At 33.9% G+C, this 19,634-nt stretch overlaps 1 protein-coding gene across 2 annotated transcripts in view; it reads right to left on the bottom strand.

Annotated features, from left to right (window-relative positions):
* The window catches only part of CSMD3 (CUB and Sushi multiple domains 3), a 1,219,369-nt gene that overhangs the window by 524,646 nt on the left and 675,089 nt on the right, over positions 1-19,634 (bottom strand). For both annotated transcript variants that reach the window (XM_057736100.1, XM_057736099.1), the window contains one exon: positions 9,183-9,295. In XM_057736100.1, the coding sequence (XP_057592083.1) occupies positions 9,183-9,295 (113 nt within the window). The remainder of the gene's footprint in view (positions 1-9,182; positions 9,296-19,634) is intronic.

Below are 19,634 nucleotides of genomic sequence, written 5' to 3' on the forward strand. Positions count from 1 at the left end.
AAATAACATCGGGATTTTATTTAATAAAACAACTTTGTTCTCCTCCGCCATTAAAGATCTAGTTCTAAAATATAAATACCTCACATATTTCACATCTTACCTTCTGCTTATAACAGATAAGGAAAAACATTTTAGTCTCCAATGATTCTTTTACTTGCATTGATACTTCACTTTGATTTGAAATATCTTTCCCAGTTAAGGTGGATATAATGAATAATAACAAATTAATATGTATAAAATTATTATGGCAATGAGGGAAAGGACACATTACTTTGATTAGAAATTGTGATGATTACAAATTACCTAACAAAGGCCTTGTACAACCTACAAAAATATATTTGTCAATCAGCCAACTATATATATATATATATATATATATATATATATATATCGGATCTATGGAGAAATAAAAAATATGAAGCAACGTAGTGCAGTGGAAAGTGACCCTCTCAGAAGCAAGAGCTCATAGTTCCACTTTGGGTTCAGGCACTACCTATAGTGACTGTGAGAAAAATCAGTCTTTATAAGACCCAATTTCCTCATCTTAGAGGAAATGAGTATAATTGATTCAATTACCTCAAAAGTCTCTTCCAGCTCCAATGTTCAATGATTCCATTATTTAAATAAATACTAGTCCCTGTCCTCAGGGGAAAATTGGAAAAGCTGTCTACCTGGGAGTGGTGGAATGATCTTTGCTTCTATGAGGAAAATGAATATCTTTCAGTCTCACAGATTCATAGGTGTCTTTTGCACCAAAGCATGATCTGCTCTTTCCCATCTCTCCAGCCTTATCCAGGACTATGCCACAGCTTTCTATCTCTCCATTTTTGCTACACATCCAGCAATTCTATCAACTCATCAAATGGAATTTGTCATCTATACACACTGGTCATGGTGTCCAGCTTCCAGCCACAGTAACTCCTACTCAGCTTCAGGTCTCAGTCCATGTTCACCTCCTCAGGAAAGCTTTACCTTGAGGCTGCATTAGGTGCCTTGTTTTAGTCTTCCAAAAGCATATTCTCTTTTTCATTTTTAGCACTCTTTACATTTACAATTATTTAAGTGTCTGTCTTTGTCCCATTAGACTGAAAGCAGTGATAAGTCTCATTTTTTTGCTATGTATCCTATCCTCTTCAGGATGCCTAGGCACATAGTTGAAACTCAATGCATATTTTTAAATAGACATCACTTTTAATATTCTAATGCCACTCATTCTCATTCTGGGGGTGTAGAAACAAAAAGCTTAGTCCTTACAGCAGACTGCAATAAACAAAGTGAAATTGAATATTTTAGGAGTAGTTTTCTTAAGGAACTCAATGTATTGAATATAAAAATAAAATAACTCCTTTAAGCTAATAAAGAGCAACAATAAAAATAACAAATCTTATTCTACTATAAGTTTTCATGAGTCATGCTTCAAAGCTCCCTTTATTGTGTGGGCAGATTGAAATGTTATCATGAAAATCCCACACAAAATACTACCTGTTACTTAGTAATTTTTCCAAGAAAGAGAAACACTTTTACAGATTACAAGATTTCAATTAAGGAAACAAAAATGATATGAAGAGAAGAATTATCTCAAAAGACACAATAATGAGAAAACCCAAAGGGGCTCACTGGTTCTGTGTTAACAGACCACCAACAGACAGAAAGATGTTACATCTGGAGTAAATTCTGAGAGAGGAATTTATCTGAGAACTCACATAAATAATGTCCCATTGAAGGTATATCAGTTTACTATAAGGAATGAATACTAAGTATAATATTCTTGGACAGTACAATGAACATATCAATACTTAATTTATCAAATCTAATAAAACAATGTTGGTACTTAAAGGAAATGCAGAGACTATTTATTTCAAGCTCCTTGTTTTAAAGATAGAGAAATTTTCCTTTCAGCAAATATCGAATCAGTGATGTACATGGCACACCTTAGAGGAAAATAGTTATTTACACAAATGAACTTAGATACCAATCTAATCACACAAACATTGAAATATATCTCTGTAACATGCTAATATTATGTTTGTACATGACAAATAATTTAGTTCCTAAAAAACTAAAAAGTTTATTTCAATATAATTAAAAATTATTTTCATTATTTACACAGTGCATTTTAAGAGACTATCAAATCATCATCTAAGTATGTTCTTCAGATGACTGTGATCTCATTAAGTTGAATTCACTTGAGTTAAAGAACAGGAAAATAGTAACTATTTATAATTTTTTAAAAAATAATGTAACTGTGCCTTACATAATTTTATTTCACTAATTTGATTTTATAGCACTGGGAAACTAAGAAATACAATACTTGGGACAATTTGTGGGAGTCATAAATTTCTAACAAAGTCTCAAAAGATCTTTGTTATTCATTCATTAGTTTTCTGCTTTAAAGCATAGTTTTAAAATTAAATATTTAAGAATCAATTGCTAATAACATTAATTATTTAATATTGAAAGCCATTTGGTTTAGCATTAATCTCGGTGAGCTTTTTTGCAGATTATAGCTTGATATATTTATTAGACATTCCATTTGAATTGTGGTAAGTACTATGAGGGTACAATGATGGATTGTGCAGAATCTTTGTTTCAATGTACAAAAATGTACACACACTATTAGCTCTTTTGCCAGATACCATTGTATATCTCCACTACATTAATATCCTTATATGATTAATTATTTTTTAACTGACTTTAATCAGAAATATAACAGGGTTTAATCTTGGGAGTCTACAAATGGTGACTTCTGGAGAAATATCCTAATAAAGAGATGGAAAAAATCATATAAGTGTAGCAAAATTTTAAAATATCATATAACTGGAGAAAAAAAATAATGTGTTAAATTTAAATAAAAATAAAATAAATTTAAATAAAAATCAGTTTAAATAAAAATCAGTCTCTCACAAGAACAAGTCAAGTTTTCTTAGGCAGGATTAAGAAATAAGAAATAAGTAATTGATTATAACAAATTTTTACTTTGTACCACCTTGCTTAAGAAAGAATATTTTAATGAATAATAGAAAAATGAATGCAATTTTCAGCACTTCTTTTGATTCTTGGGTATAAGTTTCCCTTGTCATAATGTCTACTGTGTCACTGATACACTTGTTTGTAATACCTCAAACTACTAAAAAAAAAAAGAAAAACTTGAAATCTGCAAAGTATAACCACTTTAGCACTTCAGAAATAAATTATGAGAATATATTATTCTCTTCTACTTAAAGTTATTTTAAATGAAACATTGGTTCTTGCCTTCTTGTCAAAAACTGTGAAAACATTTTTCTCATAAACTTTTTCTTATTTCTCTCAAAATAATAATACCATTAAAAATAAAACAGCTTATATTAGTATTCATTTTGAAACATTATTTGGTAATTTTAGCACAGAAACTTGTTTATAGCTTCACTGAGGTATAACTGACAACAATAAACTGACTATATGTAAAAGGTACAGTTTTATTAATTTTAACATATGCATATACCTGTGATTCATTATTATAGCCAAAGTAATGATCATTCATCTATCTACCACAGAATATTTCTCTGGCCCCTTGGTAATCCATTCCTCCTTTCATCTCAGTGACCAAAAAACAATCTGCTTTCTGTTACTATGAGTTTTAGTTAGCATTTTCTAGAATTCTATATAAATAGAATCACGAAGGATATACCTTTTTTTTTCACTGCATGTTATGATTTTGATTTTCATCCATTTTGTTGCATATGTTAATAGTTTTCTCTTTTTTATTGATGAGTAGTATTCCATTGTATGGTCATACCCCATTTTGTTTATATACTCACTTATAAATATTCAGATTTCTTCCAGTTTGGGAAAATTTTTAAAAATATATATTCTATGTATACCGATACAACTCTTTGTATAGACATTTGCTTTCATTTCTCTTGGGAAAATATCTAGGGAGTGAAATGGCTGAGCTGTATGGTAGGCATGTGTTCAACTTTAAGAATTTCTCAAACTGTTTTCAAAAGTGGTCATAACATTTTATGTTCCTACCAACAGCGTTTGTGAAATCTAGTTATTCCACTTCCTTGCCAGGTCAGTTCATTTTAATCTTCATTATTCTAGTGGGTATGTAGTGGTATCTCCTTTTGGTTTTAATTTGCACTGCCTTAATGATGATGATGTTGAACATTTTTTTCCAAATGCTTTTTAGCCATCTGTATCTCTTCTTTGCTCAAGTGGCTAGCCAGTTCTCTTACTGATTTTAAACTGGATTATTTTCTTTACCAGATTAATGAGTTATTAAAATTTATTATATATTCTGGATACAAGTCCCCTATTGGGATGCTCAAGATCAGGGTGCCAGCATGGTGAGATTCTGGTGAGGATTCTCTTCCTGGCTTACAGACAAGTGTTTCTCTCTGTACACTCACAGGGCCTTTTCTCACTGTGAGTACTTGAGGAGAAATAGCAGGCTCCCTGGTGTCTCTTCTTATAGGGCACTAATCCATCATGTAGGTCCCCCTTTCATGACCTCATCTAAGTCTAATTACCTCCTTAAATGCTCTACCTCCAAATACCATCACATTAGGGGTTAAGGCTTCAACATATGAATTTTGGGGGACACAAACATTTAGTCCATAACATATAATATGTTTTTAGTCTGCTAGCTAATAAAACTTCCCCTAAGCCAAGATAACTATGTTTTTCTTTTCATTTTTGTTTTTGTTTTTTTTGTTGTTGTTGTTTTGTTTCCAAAAGTTTTGTAGTTTTAGCTCTTATATTTAGGTCTATAGTCCATTTCAAGTTAATTTCTGTATATTGTGTGAGTTAAGGGACGCTTGAGTTTTTTTGTTTGTTTTTGGCACATGGGTATCCAATTGTTTCAGTATTACTCATAAAAAAAAAGAATATCCTTTCCCTGTTGAATTCTTTAGTACCTTTTTAGAAAAATCAACTGACTGTATATAGATGGGTCAATTTTTGAACTACTCATAACAGAAATCTTAAGGCAGAGAAAATAATCAAAATGATTTTACATATTTTTTCCATTACCTTACAACATGATTTCAATGATAACAACAAGATTATGTCTCAGTGTCATGATTAGTCATGTAAGAACCAAGGAGTTGATGCTATTTTTAAAACATTTCAATCAATCTCAAGATATGATTTAAGAATAAAAAAACAAACAAGCCTGGGACCAAAACTTAATTCAAAAATAATGGCATTAAGGTGCAGGTCCTAGGATTAACAAAGAATTTTGCCCACTATGGATGTATACTGTTAGTAGAAGGTGATCGCAGAACTCTAATATTGCTATGTTTTCTTTCCTGAGAAAAAGTAAAGAATGTATAGAATTTTACTTTCTCAAATATAACTGTTCCTTTCTATGAGTACACGTTCTCCCTGGGACCCATCTATGGTGTTTTTCAACCCTAAAAAAATTTAAAATAAAGAAAGAAAAAGAAAGAAATATATCTCATTTTGCAAGCATTGAACTGTAATACAGATCTTCCCATTTTTCTATGTTGAAAGAATTAAACAACAAAGAGATGGCAAGTGTGTTATCAGGGTATAATTAGCTATAAATGACATAAACTGAACTCAACATGGCTTAAAGAAGGAAAAGTTTATAGCCTTATACAATTGAAAACCAAGGTCTAGTATTCCCTTCAGGCACTTAGGAGTTTCAATTTTTTCTACAATACTGTTTTTCATTCTTTCCCTCTCCTGGTTCTGCCGGCAACAAAAGCTGGCCACCAGTAGGCACCAAGTTAAATGACCCTTAAGAGTATATAACCTCAGAAAAGAGATTTTCTTTCACCTGGAATCTATATCAATTGCCCCAGATCCTAGACTGATAACTGTATCAAAAGGAATTCTGATTAGTTCAGCCCAAACCTATAGAGCCATACAGGATTGGAAGAGATAAAGTTCATCGAAACCTAAAGTAGTTCAGCTATTAGAAGAAAGTGGAAGGACTGCTGGGCAAGCAAAAAAGCAGATGCTGGCAAAAAGAGACAGAAAAAAATTTACTCTTTGGAATTAATTTACGCCATAAATAATTTGGATAAGATATATTTACTAATTTTTTTAGAAAAAGTTTTTAAAAGATAAACTATGTATGGAATGTCAATATATTTGAAAACTATTATCTATATTCTAGAAAAATTTCTAACGAAATATAAAAGACCAACATTAATCCAGGAAGAGGTATGAAGAGACTTATAGCCACAGAAAAAAAAATTAAATTTCCTAAATATTTACCTTTGAGTAAAAATGACCAAGTGGTTTTACAGCTCAGTTCTCTCTCACTCTCAAAGACAAAATGTACAATAAAATGCACGTTTAATTCACAGGAGATCTACATTTAATACTATCTCATGCAAAACCTATAGATGACCAAAAAAAAAAAAAAAAAGATGTCTTTAGATCAAATCTGGAAAGTTTTTTTAGCAGGTGTTCCATTTAGAACCAACACACTACTCAACAGAGAGCATGGTAATTATGAACATTATTTTTAGTAGGTGAAGCTGCTACAGGTACCTGCACATCAAAATTTGAAACTTCTCAAAATGAACCCTGCTTCAAATTTGGGCTCAGGTATTAAATTATGGAGGATGCAGAAACATGATTTTTACAGTAAGAAAACTAAACTTTTGAGGACATACATTACCCTGTATTACATCATATTATACAGATCAATTCATTTGTGCAGCTTTATTAAACAAATAAGCATAAATTATCTATGATGACATATCAGGGGGTTGCTAATGGAAATAAGATGAATATGATGCATTTCATCTGGTTATGTAGTATATATGACAAAGCATTTATAAAACAAAGGAAGTATTCTTTTGTGATGGCTGGAATTAAGGAAGGCTTCACAGATGAAGAAATATTTGAACTTTGTCTCAAAGGATAAGTGATGTGATGCTGAGTTAAAAATAGAATATGGAACCAGATAGAATTTACTGAGTGTAAGGAGAAGTGTGAAACAACTTGCTGGGTTCAGAGAATTATGGATCATTTTGTAAAACTGGATTGTAGGGAGAATAAAAGCTAGAAGATAAGATCTGTGGAGGTTCTGGACTTTATCTGTAGGTAATAAAAAGTTTGGAAACATTTTAAGCTGGAATGTAATATGATCACCTCACTGTTGCTGGGAGATGGCGCTTAGCAACATGGAGGTTAGACTGGAGAGAACAGATTGAAGGGAGGGAGAATAAGGGCATTATTCATTAAGAATCTCCTGGGTTTGTTTCAAACATCTCATTTTGGTGGATAGTTGTATATGGATAGTTGAATATATTTTTCTCTGTCACTATATTATGATCTCCCCAAGAGAGAAAAGAAAAATATCTGGCTGTTCTGTTTTATTGTTGTTGTTTTTGTTTGTTTTGGTTGTTTTTATTTTTCTTCTTTGTTTGGTTTTGTGGGGTTTTTTTTGGTTTTGTTTGTTTTGTTTGTTTGTTTGTTTTGCCACATCTTGTGGCAAGCAGGATTTTATCTTAATTCCCCAATCAGGGATCCAACCTGTGCCCCTGAAGTGGAACATGGAGTCTTAAACACTATACTGCCAGGGAAGTCCCTGGCTGTTCTTTCTATATTCAACAACTCATTCAGTAGCTGGCACATAGCAGATCCTTAGGCAGTACATATATTTTTAAATTATTTGTTGAAAACTGAGCAGAAAACAAAACAAAATAATGTTTAATTGTGCTACTTTACAAGTACTTCTAGCTCTTGAACTGCAGTGGAGTGGAGAGTGTTGTAAATATCCATAGAACTCCCCTGCTGCTCTAAACTGTTTGTGAGCTTTAATATCTGTGTTCTTTGCTGAAGAACTGTCATTAATGATCAGTACAGTTTGTAAGATTTAAATCATTCCAGACTTTCTAACAGGTAACTTCATAGGATGAAGAAAATAATAAAACCAAGAGGAATACAATTTACAGAGGAAAAATTAGGAGAAGGAGAACAATCATGACATAGATACTTGCAACAGAAGCTGACCATTGTTTAAACTTTGTAACTTTGTTTTATTTATGGGGTATAGATGTGGGTTTTAAACTGAGGAAGAATATATTTAAAATTATAATCAGGCTAACCTTTTTTATTTTTTTAAACTGACATTTATAGAGATTTCCTGAACTATTCAAATTAATATAGTACCAAATTTAGTCTCAAGTTAAAAACACAGAATGCATGTGTCCTCTCTGACAACATCATGCATTCATTTCCCTGTGTTCGGTACAAAGGTATGGCAAGCCAATGTCTGAAAAAATAAAGTTTGTTTAAAAATTATTATTATGCAAGTAAGAAAATTCTGTCTACTTAATAATCTATTGCTTAAGATAGAGAATAATAATTTTTTACAATAGAAAAAATAAATTCAAGCAGCATAACATTCTGATGGTCTCTTTCACAGTTTTATCTTTTAAAGCATAGAATTTAATTGAACTCAATAACATACATATTTTCAGTCAGAATTTCAAAACTGCATTTCTAATATGTATTTTGTGTGTATACCTGTATATCCATTGTCTCTATTTGACTTTAAAACAGTTAATCACGTGCCAAAAATATTCATGATTTCACAGTGTTTGCATCTATCTCTTATAAATGGAACTAAAACAAAAGATTGGATTATACACATGTAATTCATCATTAATCTTCAAAACTATCAATATTGGGATGGGCAGTAGCAATTTAACACATTTGTGATCTGTCATTTACATAGGAGGTGATAATCTGAACACTAATACTATGTATTTGATCTGAGAGATTCACTGATGAATTACAAAATAAAAATAAAAATAATAGATACCCTGGATTCCTTAAGGAATTAAGTCCTTTACTTTGTATTTAAGAATTTAATAATTAGCAGGTTTTTCGCTAGGCAATTTGTATAAAGTTTATAAAATCACATTGTCTATTCTGTAAAAGGCTAGGAGTCCAGAGTGACTAAAGCATAGGCATGTATAGTCGACTGAGGGAGAGCTGAGGTATGCAAAATATACACAGTAAAAAAAAAAAAAAAAAATTTACTTAAAGAAAAGTGATATCAACATTTATAGTTAATTTAAAGAAGAAAGTATTTGTTGAAATATATTCTTGCTTGTCTGGGAAACTTTTATTTTATGGATATAATTAAACTTGAATTTAAAGTATTCTCTGGTATTATTAAGATATCTCCCATAGTAGCAATTTATCATTACCTTTGTAGTTGACCTTGAAGCCAACAGATCCGACACTTTCATCTGTTTGAAGATGCAGCCACATTTGGCTACTCATGCTTACTATCAAGTCTGGCACGAAGCTTCCAGTCAGCCTATAAAGAGATGGACAGACAAAGGAGAAATGGATTATTAAAAACTCTCTGTATGCTAATTATGAGACGTGTTTCTCAGTACTTTTTTGGTTAGAAACAAAAACTGTCAGATAAACTTATAAGACTGTGCTGATATAATAGAATAAACCACACAATTTAGTGATCATAGTTTATTATACACAAGTACTATTTTATGTGTGTAAATGGTTAGATCTTTCATATCCCTCAGGCAAGATACTAAATTTTAGATCATTGAAAATCTTATACTTCTTTTTGAACTGAAAAGAAAAAAGAATGCATAAAAATCTTTAACTTGTTATTTTAACACCAGGAACGTTTTACATTTTAACCTTTCAAGTTTCACAGAACTTTGCCCTAAAGAAACATTGTGAAAAATATTTAAATACTGTACAAAACAATAAAATGGCAAGGAGTATAATATAAGACTTTGCAATACTGATGTCAGGCTAGCCATGTCATGTATGTTTTACTGGAAATAATTTTATTTTAAAGAATATGGCATCACTGAATCTATACATTAATAATCTCATTCAGTAATGCTCAATTTTATAACCCTAACAAGGGAAATTACTTAATGTTTCTTCTGTCATTAATAATGTTTCAGTCACATATTTGAATGGAAGCCAAGGGTCATATAAAGGAGGAAAGCAAATGAGTAAGTAAGACCTTGAGGGGAAAAGCCTGTTAAGAATACCAAGAGGAAAAAAAAAAAGGATTCACCGCTGAGTAAAATAACCAAAATGATGGGGAATTCTAAGTTACATACTAAAAAAATAGGTTTTTAAAAGAAGAAATTCTTAATGTTTACCTACTTTATTGTTAAAACCATTAAGATTTCTGAAGAATTACATGAGGAAAGAAGGTATAAAGTTTCCCTTCCTAATAAAAAAGGGCACCCTAAGAGAGCAGTGTTCTGGATGGAGGTTATACTGTAATTAGACCAGTAAAGGGCAACATGGAGGACCTTATCCTTGAATCAACCATGGCACAGAATGTCCTGCTCACTTGTCAGCCACCAAAACTATAAAACATGACCAGCAGATTGCATTAGCAATACAGCTATGCCATCAGTGTCCAGTGTTACAGAATTTATGGGAATCTATCACAAATGGACCCAGTTAAATATTATGATTTAATCATGGGACTGTGCATAATATTGAGGAATAGTGTGAGATATAAAGACACTCTAAGATATTATAGAATTTTAGACTATATTCACTTTGTTCCTGCCAAAGCAAATTTAAGATTATTATAATGTAAAAGATACACACACAAACATTTTCCTTTGTAATATATGTGTATATCTGTATGTATTCATATACACACACATACGCATTATCAATTGAAAACTTCGTGACAAGTGAATTTTCAATTTTCAAATTGATAAGTTCAGAAGTACTAGTCTTTTGAGCTATGGTAAAGAGACAGGTTTACGATCAAGAGTGAGGACTCAAGCTCAAAGACATGAAAGAAAATAAAGTAAATCCATTATGAAATGGGCGTGAGAGCTTAAAACTCTAGGATGTATATCAACTAAACCATATCAAATATGCCAGCAATCTATCTCATAGTGAATATGAAAAGATGCTTTTTTATGAGATTAAATTATTCATCTTTATTATATATTCTTATATCCATCTCAGTCCTGAACTCTTTTTACCAGCCCAAAACCTCTAGCACATATAATTCTGTCAGTTCATAAAGGACAGATAACACACGTAGACTAGTTGTTCTGTTGCCAAATTGTTCTCCTATTGTCTGTGATTCTATCTGGTTCCCAACACACTGGTGATATAAGGGTAGATATAAATCTAAAAAAAAAAAAAAAAGGATTAAATTAAAAATTTCCCTGATATTAGAAGATAAAGAAATATCCCCCTTTCTCTTTAGCATTTCTTTTTAGAAAACTTGAAATTATAAATGATAATGTTTCTTACAGATGAATGTAAAATCTTTTAAGCTAAATAAGCCTCTTGTCAATTTTTGCATTACATAAATGTCTTTCTTGGAGGCCTTAGTGTTACCTCTTTGAAATGTGAACATCAAGGAAAATGTCACCCTGTCTCCCTGTTTCTGTGGGAGTTTAAGCTCTGTGATGTTAACTTCCTGCTTGTCATAAAGATAGGAGAAGTTCTATTTCCCTTTTGATAAGGACAATTAACATGTATATAAACGGATTGTATATGCCTGATATATAAAGGGTGAGATTTAGTTCTCTTTGCAATCTCTTTAGCAGATTGCCTATGATGTCCATCACAGTCTGGTTTAATGCTTATTCAATATTGAAACTGTTTCATTCTTTCTACATTTTGTGAAGAGGCTTAACTGGGTTGGCAGGAGATTTTATTGTTAATTCTATTTCTCCAACAATTTGGTGATGAGGATGGGATACAAATGGCAGTTCCAGAATTAAGTGGACCAGCTGAAGTTCTTATGGCCACACAACAGTAGGATAAGAGACCCTGAATTATAAAAAGTCTCCCTTCTAGTGCTCTGCTCTTTTGGAATATTAACTAGATGAACCACCCTCTGCAAATTTAAGATTTTACTATTGAGTAAGCATGGATAAATTGGGCTCTAAAATCCCTTCAGGATCATGATTAGCTTTGATGATGGAAAAATATGGGAAGCCAGGAATGTTGCCTGCTGTTCTTAAACAGCTACTATCTCTGTCACATTTGGAATACTTATGAGAATACAGTCTTTCAAGATTTATGAGGGATTTAGGAGGGCCACATTATAAGCAAATTAATTACTGGTATTTACTGAATGGATATCATTCTAAGAGTTAAGTTAAAAATGATTTGGATAGCCAGAAGGAAAGACTGAGAAGAATGGAAAAAGAAATTTGAGAATTAAAGGTACTTTCTCCTTCACAGAGCCCTCTTCTTCCTTTCTTTGCTGTTTCTGCCCCCTGTGCTACCCTTGCATCTCTTTATTCTTCTTGCTTCAAATAGACTCCTGGGAAGAGGGAAGTGATGATCTTTTAGATACGTGGTTCCCTGTGTCAGTAAATTTCCCTACAAAGAAGGGTGATGGCACAACTTCTTTAGCTAGTACTGAATTACCTGCCCTGTATGAGAACACAGACTTGAAAGCCTCATATACTAGCTCTGAGTCCACTCTGTCTTAGCATAGAGTCTACCTTCAGGAGTCTCTTATCATCCATACACCATGCATCTAGGAAAGCAGAAATTATAAGGAGATATATTTAGGGAAGAGTTGAGAACTTGAGTAAAATATTCTGTCCCTATATGAAGGTGACAGGATGTAAAGTAGTTTCACTAGTTACTTGGAAAACAAAAACAAAAGAAAAAAATAAGTATTAGGTTGATAAATATACCAACATAAGAAAGAAGCTAAATAGTCATATAATTCTACCATTTTTTTCTTTGTCACAATGTGTGGAAAATCAGCTCTAATTTGATCATCAGTGAAGCTGATGTCATTGAGAAGATACCCAGCCTCCTTGCCAGCTGATACTATTCATATGAAAGCTTCTTTTCCTGTCTTCCAGAAGTTTGCAGAAGTTCTACAGTGTGTTTTCAATTTACAGACCCACACTTGGGGATGTGCACAAGCTACTGTGAGGAATTCTGCAACCAGTGGACTTTGCTCATTTGATGGAGCAAGCCCATTGGGGATCAGAAGATGACCCACCTATCAAGGAGTAGCAGTTATCTACCACCCTTCACAACTGTGGAAGAACCAAGGGCTTGGGTGACCCATCAAAAGAGACTGTTCATAGTCTTTCCTCTAAAGATGAACTGGGAGAAATTGTAGTGTTGTATCCAGAAATCAGGTGAGTGCCCCATTATATTTTATAAGCAATTTTTTGAAAGCTTCTCAAAATTTACTGGCCTGGATCCAAAGGCAGATAAAAATTGTCCCCTGGTCCTATCCTTTGCCTTGGCTCTATTGCTGGTTATCCAAACTCAAATTAGGAGAAAGGTAGAAGATTGGCTAGGACAGATCACTACTCAAATCTTAGCAGCAACTACTCAGCTGGGGAACAATCTAGAAAAATACAAAGAAGAAAAGAAGTTAAAAACTGCTGTGTTAACTGTTCAGTTAATACTGTGTACTAGAGGAAATAACTTTTACTCAGGCCAACTTGTGAAGGCAGCAAAGAAGAGAAAACCATATGTCATTATTCCAAGAAATTGGGACTTCAGATAAGAGATTGGAGAAAAAAAAATTTCAGAAGATGCAGAAATTGCAGAAATAAGGGAATGAGGAAAGCCCTGAAAGCTAGGGAATAATTGTCAAATGGTTTACAACTGACAGATTGAGGGAATCTCAGTAGTAGGAGCTGAGGAAATTTATGTTTGAATAACTTTCCCTAAGGCTAACAAATCCTTGCTTTTTCTGATAGATACTGGTGCTACTTATTCTGAAAATGCCCCAGAAATCCCTCACCTTCCATCTGGTGATAGACCAGTTCAGGTTGTTGGCATGTGTTCTTTTCTGCTGTGGTTCCCACATGAATAGATCTTGTGACTGAGGAACATGTTTTCTTACTTTCTCCTGATTCTCCTATAAACCTATTGCAGAGAGATCTCCTGTGCAAATTAAAACTACCATATTGTATACTCCATATGGAGTATCTGTTTAATGTCCTGGGAAAAAAATGTCTTATTTAGTTATGGTGTGCCTTCTGAAAGAAAAGAAATGTAGCAGCGAGTGACAGTGTCACACCATGCTGGAAAAGTACCCTGAGCAGAAATAAAGCAATGCACTACTTTGGGCCGTGGGATAGTAATACTGGTTTAATCTGAGATGCAGAACCAATAGAAATAGCTTATCAAAAGCATAGGCCATGACCATGTATCAAACAATAGCCTTTGCTGAGAGCTCAATTACAAGAAATAAAACCAGTTATAAAAAGAATTAGAAAATCAAAGGATAATTATAAAAGGACATTCACCCTGTATTATTAATACTGCCAAATTACCAGCAAAGAAGGAAGATAAATTTGATAAAGATGGTTGACCTTAATACAATACATTAAAGAAGTAAATGAATCCATCGTTCCAGTGATACCTACAGTTCCTAATACTATAACTATTATAACATTGGTACTACCCTCTACGAAGTTTTTCTCCAATTTACCTGTGCTCTGCTTTTTTTGCTGTTCCTCTAATCTAAGCAGGTTTATATTGTTTGTTTTTACTTATGAAGGAAGCCCAGTATTTATGGCAAAGGATTCCTCAAGAGTTTCAGTACTCTCCTACTATTTCTTTAGCCATTTAGAGAAAACTTAGGGGAAATTCTTCCACCAGAAGGATTTATAAGCATTCAGTATATAGATGGTTTGCTGGTAGCATCAAAAACTAAAGAGTAATGCAAAACTGATGCTTTGGCTTTGTTACAATTTCCCCCTTCACAAGGACATAAAACTTCACTGGATAAAATGCAATATTGCCAAACTGAGGTATATTAAGGGCATATATTGATGCTGAGGGCCCTCAGGTGTTACAATATAGGGTCATCTCATTTTGCAGATTAAATGCCATATTACAAAAAACAACTTAGACCATTTTGGGGACTGGTAGGATATTGTTGATAGTGAATTCTAGCTTTTGCAGGGAAGAAAAACCTTTAATGGGGCAATTGTGTGAAAATTGCTCAGATCCTCTGATTTATTCTGTAGTATCTAAAGAGGATTTTGAACTAAAATTGGCTATCATCTCAGCTTTGGGGATTCCTGATTTTGAAAAACGCTTCTTGTTTTATCATTAAAATAAAAGTACTACTTTTGCATTTTGAACTCAAAAGTTGGGATGAGACCATACCTTAACAATATGTGTCTCAGTTCTTCTGGAGCCAACGGCACTGTGGATACTGGGCTGTTGTGACAGCAGCAGACACATCTTTAAAAAGGCTTAGGCCCTTACCTCTGGTCACTGCAATTATTTGCATGCCTTAATGTTGTGACAGCTATCTTACAAGTACATAAGATCCAGAATTTGTGGGCATGGCATCAGACTAGTTATGAATAAGCATTATTACTCAATCCTAACATTGTATCTGGAAGATGCAATCTCCTAAATCCTGTTTGTTTTTTAACCAGATCCTGATCAAATAGATGATCATGATTGTACAATGGTAAAAGAAGAAACACTAAGCCCTGACATGTTTTAACTAATATTCTTGTTCCTAATGCTCTTTTAATAATATTAGCTAATTGGTCATGTACTCAGGATAAAAGTGACCAACTTAAGGTTTCATATGCTATGGTGACTTGTTACAAAATTTTGGAAGGTTATATTTTGCCTAGAATTAAGTTGGCACAAGCAGCCTAGTCAATAACCGTAACAAGAATTGTAATTCTTGATATGTATAAATATATGTATACATACACACATAGACACATATTTTAAAGACATATATATAGATATATATAGATATACAGATATATATTAGATATATAAACATAGATATAGATATATATTGGATATATAAATATATATATAGATATAAAGATCTATAAAATATGTGTTTGTGTCTGTCATGCAAAGGAGCAAATTTAGAAAATTAGAGGATTCTCTACTTTGAGGGGAAGTAAAATATCTCATGAAAAATTGACAGCTGATTTTTTTAAAGGCTGTACAACTGCCTGCTCAGATCAGTAATCCATTGTAGAGCTCACGCAGGGCAGAATAAAAACTTCTAAAGGCAATGATTTTGCTGACAGATCCGTAAAAGCCACTGTTAAAATGTGGCAGATTTCAAACTTAGAAGCCTCACATTTAACACAACAAGCAATTTTTGTTAACTTCCAAATATATGCTTCAAAAAAGGAAATGTACAAATGGATTGAAAAGAGGGCTAGAAGAAATTTGATTGAACTATGGGAATTATCCAACAAAATCATTTTTATAGAAAAGTCCTTATTTGCTTGGTTCATAATGTGTTACCACCATAATTATCTAAGAAAAAGAGGGACTTTAAAGGCACTAGATTCTTAGCATAATTACCTAAAAGGTGAAGTTATTCAAAACATATTTAAGAGATGAGCAATCTGTCAGCAGAACTATTTATAGGTCACTCCCAAGGTATGGTATAGGAAATTTTTCCAAAGTTACCAGAAACTTGGTTACATTTGCATTTCATAGAATTAGTGCCTTGCAGAAAGTAAGAGGTTTTGTCCAGTTATGGTGTATACGATGTCTGGATGGTCTGAAGTCTTTCCCTCTTCACAAGCCAATACTCAGGAAGTGGTAAAGTCTCTCTTAACACACATATGTTCTATGTCTTGGATACTAGAGCATAATGAACCAGAGAGAGGACATCATCTAACTCCCACTGTCATCCAGTAATTTTGCAAATGTTTATAGATTCCCAGAAGATGAATCAAACCCATTCACTAAGATTCAACAATATATTAGATTAAAATGGCCTAAACTTTCACTTCTAGCCTTGTTGAAAATTGGAGCAGCCCTTGCAGGCAAGCATCCTATTTTTCCCTTTGAACTTATATTTGCAGACCTATGAATTTGGGGCAGAGATTATGTCCTGTGCCCAATTTAAGTGAATCCTCTCATGATCATGTTCAATATTTCAAAGGGCCTCTTTCTTCCCTAGAAGCCCTGAGACATAAAGTTTTAGGGACCTTGAAGGACCCACTGGAAGAAGTATGTCACCTCTATTGATTAGAATATTCTGATTACATAAAAGTGTTCTAGAGGAAAGATAGGCTCTTCCTGAGCTGGAAGAACTATTTCAAGGGCTGCTAATCATCCATATTGCTATCAAAGTGAAAGGAAAACCCAGGTGAATCATGTTTGCTAAGTGAAGCCAGATCTCAGAAGGACTCGACAGTGGTTCCTAACAAGAATTGGAAACAAATTTTCCAGAACAACTGATAATGGCATTGAACTTAACTGAACAAAGGTATTCTAGCAAGCTACGATTCTCATGAAAAGCTTTGCTGTCCTGTTCACAGCAGTATTATTTGAAATATTTTAAGAATCCCATTTCATTAAAAAACAAACATGTTATTTATTATACTACTTTTCTTTCTGTACCCTCATTAATGTTTCCCACAATCACTACTTCCAAACAGCTCTAAATAGTACTCCCAATGACCAAGACAGCCTTAACATTAACCTTGGCTTAACTAAACTTTGCAGGAGTATCATCCTGACTATAGGTTCTGGCCCTAACTTTTCTTAAGGGAATTTACTTTAGAAAACTTGCAATTGTAAATTCTTTCTCTGCCCTTTGAGATGTAAATCTTCTACAACCAGGAATGTCTCTCTCTAGGACTTGGAAGCCATCTTCTTGAAACAAAATCACCAAAGGAGATAGCACTCCTGTTTTCCTGACTCTGCGGAAGTGTAGAGCCCACCTTTGTTAAGTAACTATTAGCAAACACAAATGGCCTGTTAACACTGACTAATCTCCCACCTAAAGTTTTCCAGTACTTTTCTACTAGCTCACCCTAGCACTTAAAAACCACCCCACAGAGGGAACCTTTAAGATGGTGGAGGAGTAAGATATGGAGATCACCTTCCTCCCCACAAATACATCAAGAAGACTACCTGTGGAACAGCTCCAACAGACCTACTGAAAGTTGGCAGGGAACCTCGGACTTCCAAAAAGCTTGTAGGGTCTTGGTGCCCCAGCTGGGGGTCACACTTGGGCCTCTGAGGTGGGAGAGCTGAGTCCAGGACATTGGACCACTCGAGAAGTCCTGGACCCATGGAATGTTAATTGGTGAGAGCTCTCCCAGAGGTCTCCATCTCAACAATAAGATACAGCTCAACCCAAAAGCCAGCAAGCTCCAGTGCTGTATGCCTCATGTCAAACAACTAGCAAGACAGGAACACAACCCCACCCAGTACCAGACAGGCTGCCTAAAGTTATACTAAGGTCAGAGACACCCCAAAGCACACCACCGGACAAGGCCCTGCTCATCAGAAGGACAAGATCTAGCTCTACCCAGCAGAACACAGGAACCAGTCCCCCCCCCGCCCCCCCAAATCAGGAAGCCTACACAAACCACTGGACCAATCTCCCCACTGGGGACAGACAACAGAAGTAAGAGGAACTATGACCCTGCAGCCTGAGGAAAGGAGACCCCAAACACAGTAAGTTAAACAAAACGAGAAGACAGATAAAGATGCAGCAGATGAAGGAACAAAGTAAAAACCCAGAAGACCAAACAAATGAAGACGAGATAGGCAATCTACCAGAAAAAGAATTCAGAATAATGATAGTAAAGATGATTCAAGATCTCAGAAATAGAATGGAAGCATAGATGGAGAAAATACAAGAAATGTTTCTCAAGGACCTAGAAGAACTAAAGAGCAAACAAACAGTGATGAACAACACAATAACTGAAATTAAAAATACGCTAGAAGGAATCAATAGCAGAATAACTGAAGCAAAAGAACGGATAAGTGACCTGGAAGTCAGAATGGTGAAATAACTCTCCCAGAGCAGAATAAAGAAAAAAGAATGAAAAGAATTGAGAACAGTCTTAGAGACTTCTGGGACAACATTAAACACACAAACATTCAAATTATAGGGGTCCCAAAGAAGAGAAAAAGAAAGGGTCTGAGAAAATATTCAAAGAGGTTAGAGTTGAAAACTTCCCTAACATAGGAAAAGAAATAGTCAATCAAGTCCAAGAAGCACAGAGAGTCCCATATAGGATAAACCCAAGGAGAAACATGCTGAGACACATATTGATCAAATTATCAAAAATTAAATACAAAGAAAAAATATTAAAAGCAGCACAGAAAAAGCAACAAATAACATACAAGGGAATCCCTATAAGGTTAATGGTTCATCTTTCAGCAGAAACTCTGGAGGCCAGAAAGGAGTGGCAGGATATATTTAAAGTGATGAAAGGGAGAAACCTACAACCAAGATTAATCTACCCAGCAAGAATCTCATTCAGATTCAATGGAGAAATAAAAAGCTTCACACACAAGCAAAAGTTAAGAGAATTCAGCACCATCAAACCAGATTAACAACAAATGATAAGGAACTTCTCTAGGCAGGAAACACAAGAGAAGGAAAAGAGCTACAAAAACAAACCTAAAACAATTAAGAAAATGGTAATAGGAACATACATATTGATAATTACCTTAAATTCAAATGGATCAAATGCTCTAACCAAAAGACACAGACTGGCTGGATGGATACAAAAACAAGACCCATATATATGCTGCCTACAAGAGACCCACTTCAGAACTAGGGACACATACAGACTGAAAGGAAAGGGATGGAAAAAGATATTCCATGCAAATGGAAATCAAAAGAAAGCTGGAGTAGCAATACTCAGATGAGACAAAATAGACTTTAA

The sequence above is a fragment of the Hippopotamus amphibius genome, chromosome 5, assembly GCF_030028045.1.
Source record: "Hippopotamus amphibius kiboko isolate mHipAmp2 chromosome 5, mHipAmp2.hap2, whole genome shotgun sequence".
NCBI lineage: Eukaryota > Metazoa > Chordata > Mammalia > Artiodactyla > Hippopotamidae > Hippopotamus > Hippopotamus amphibius.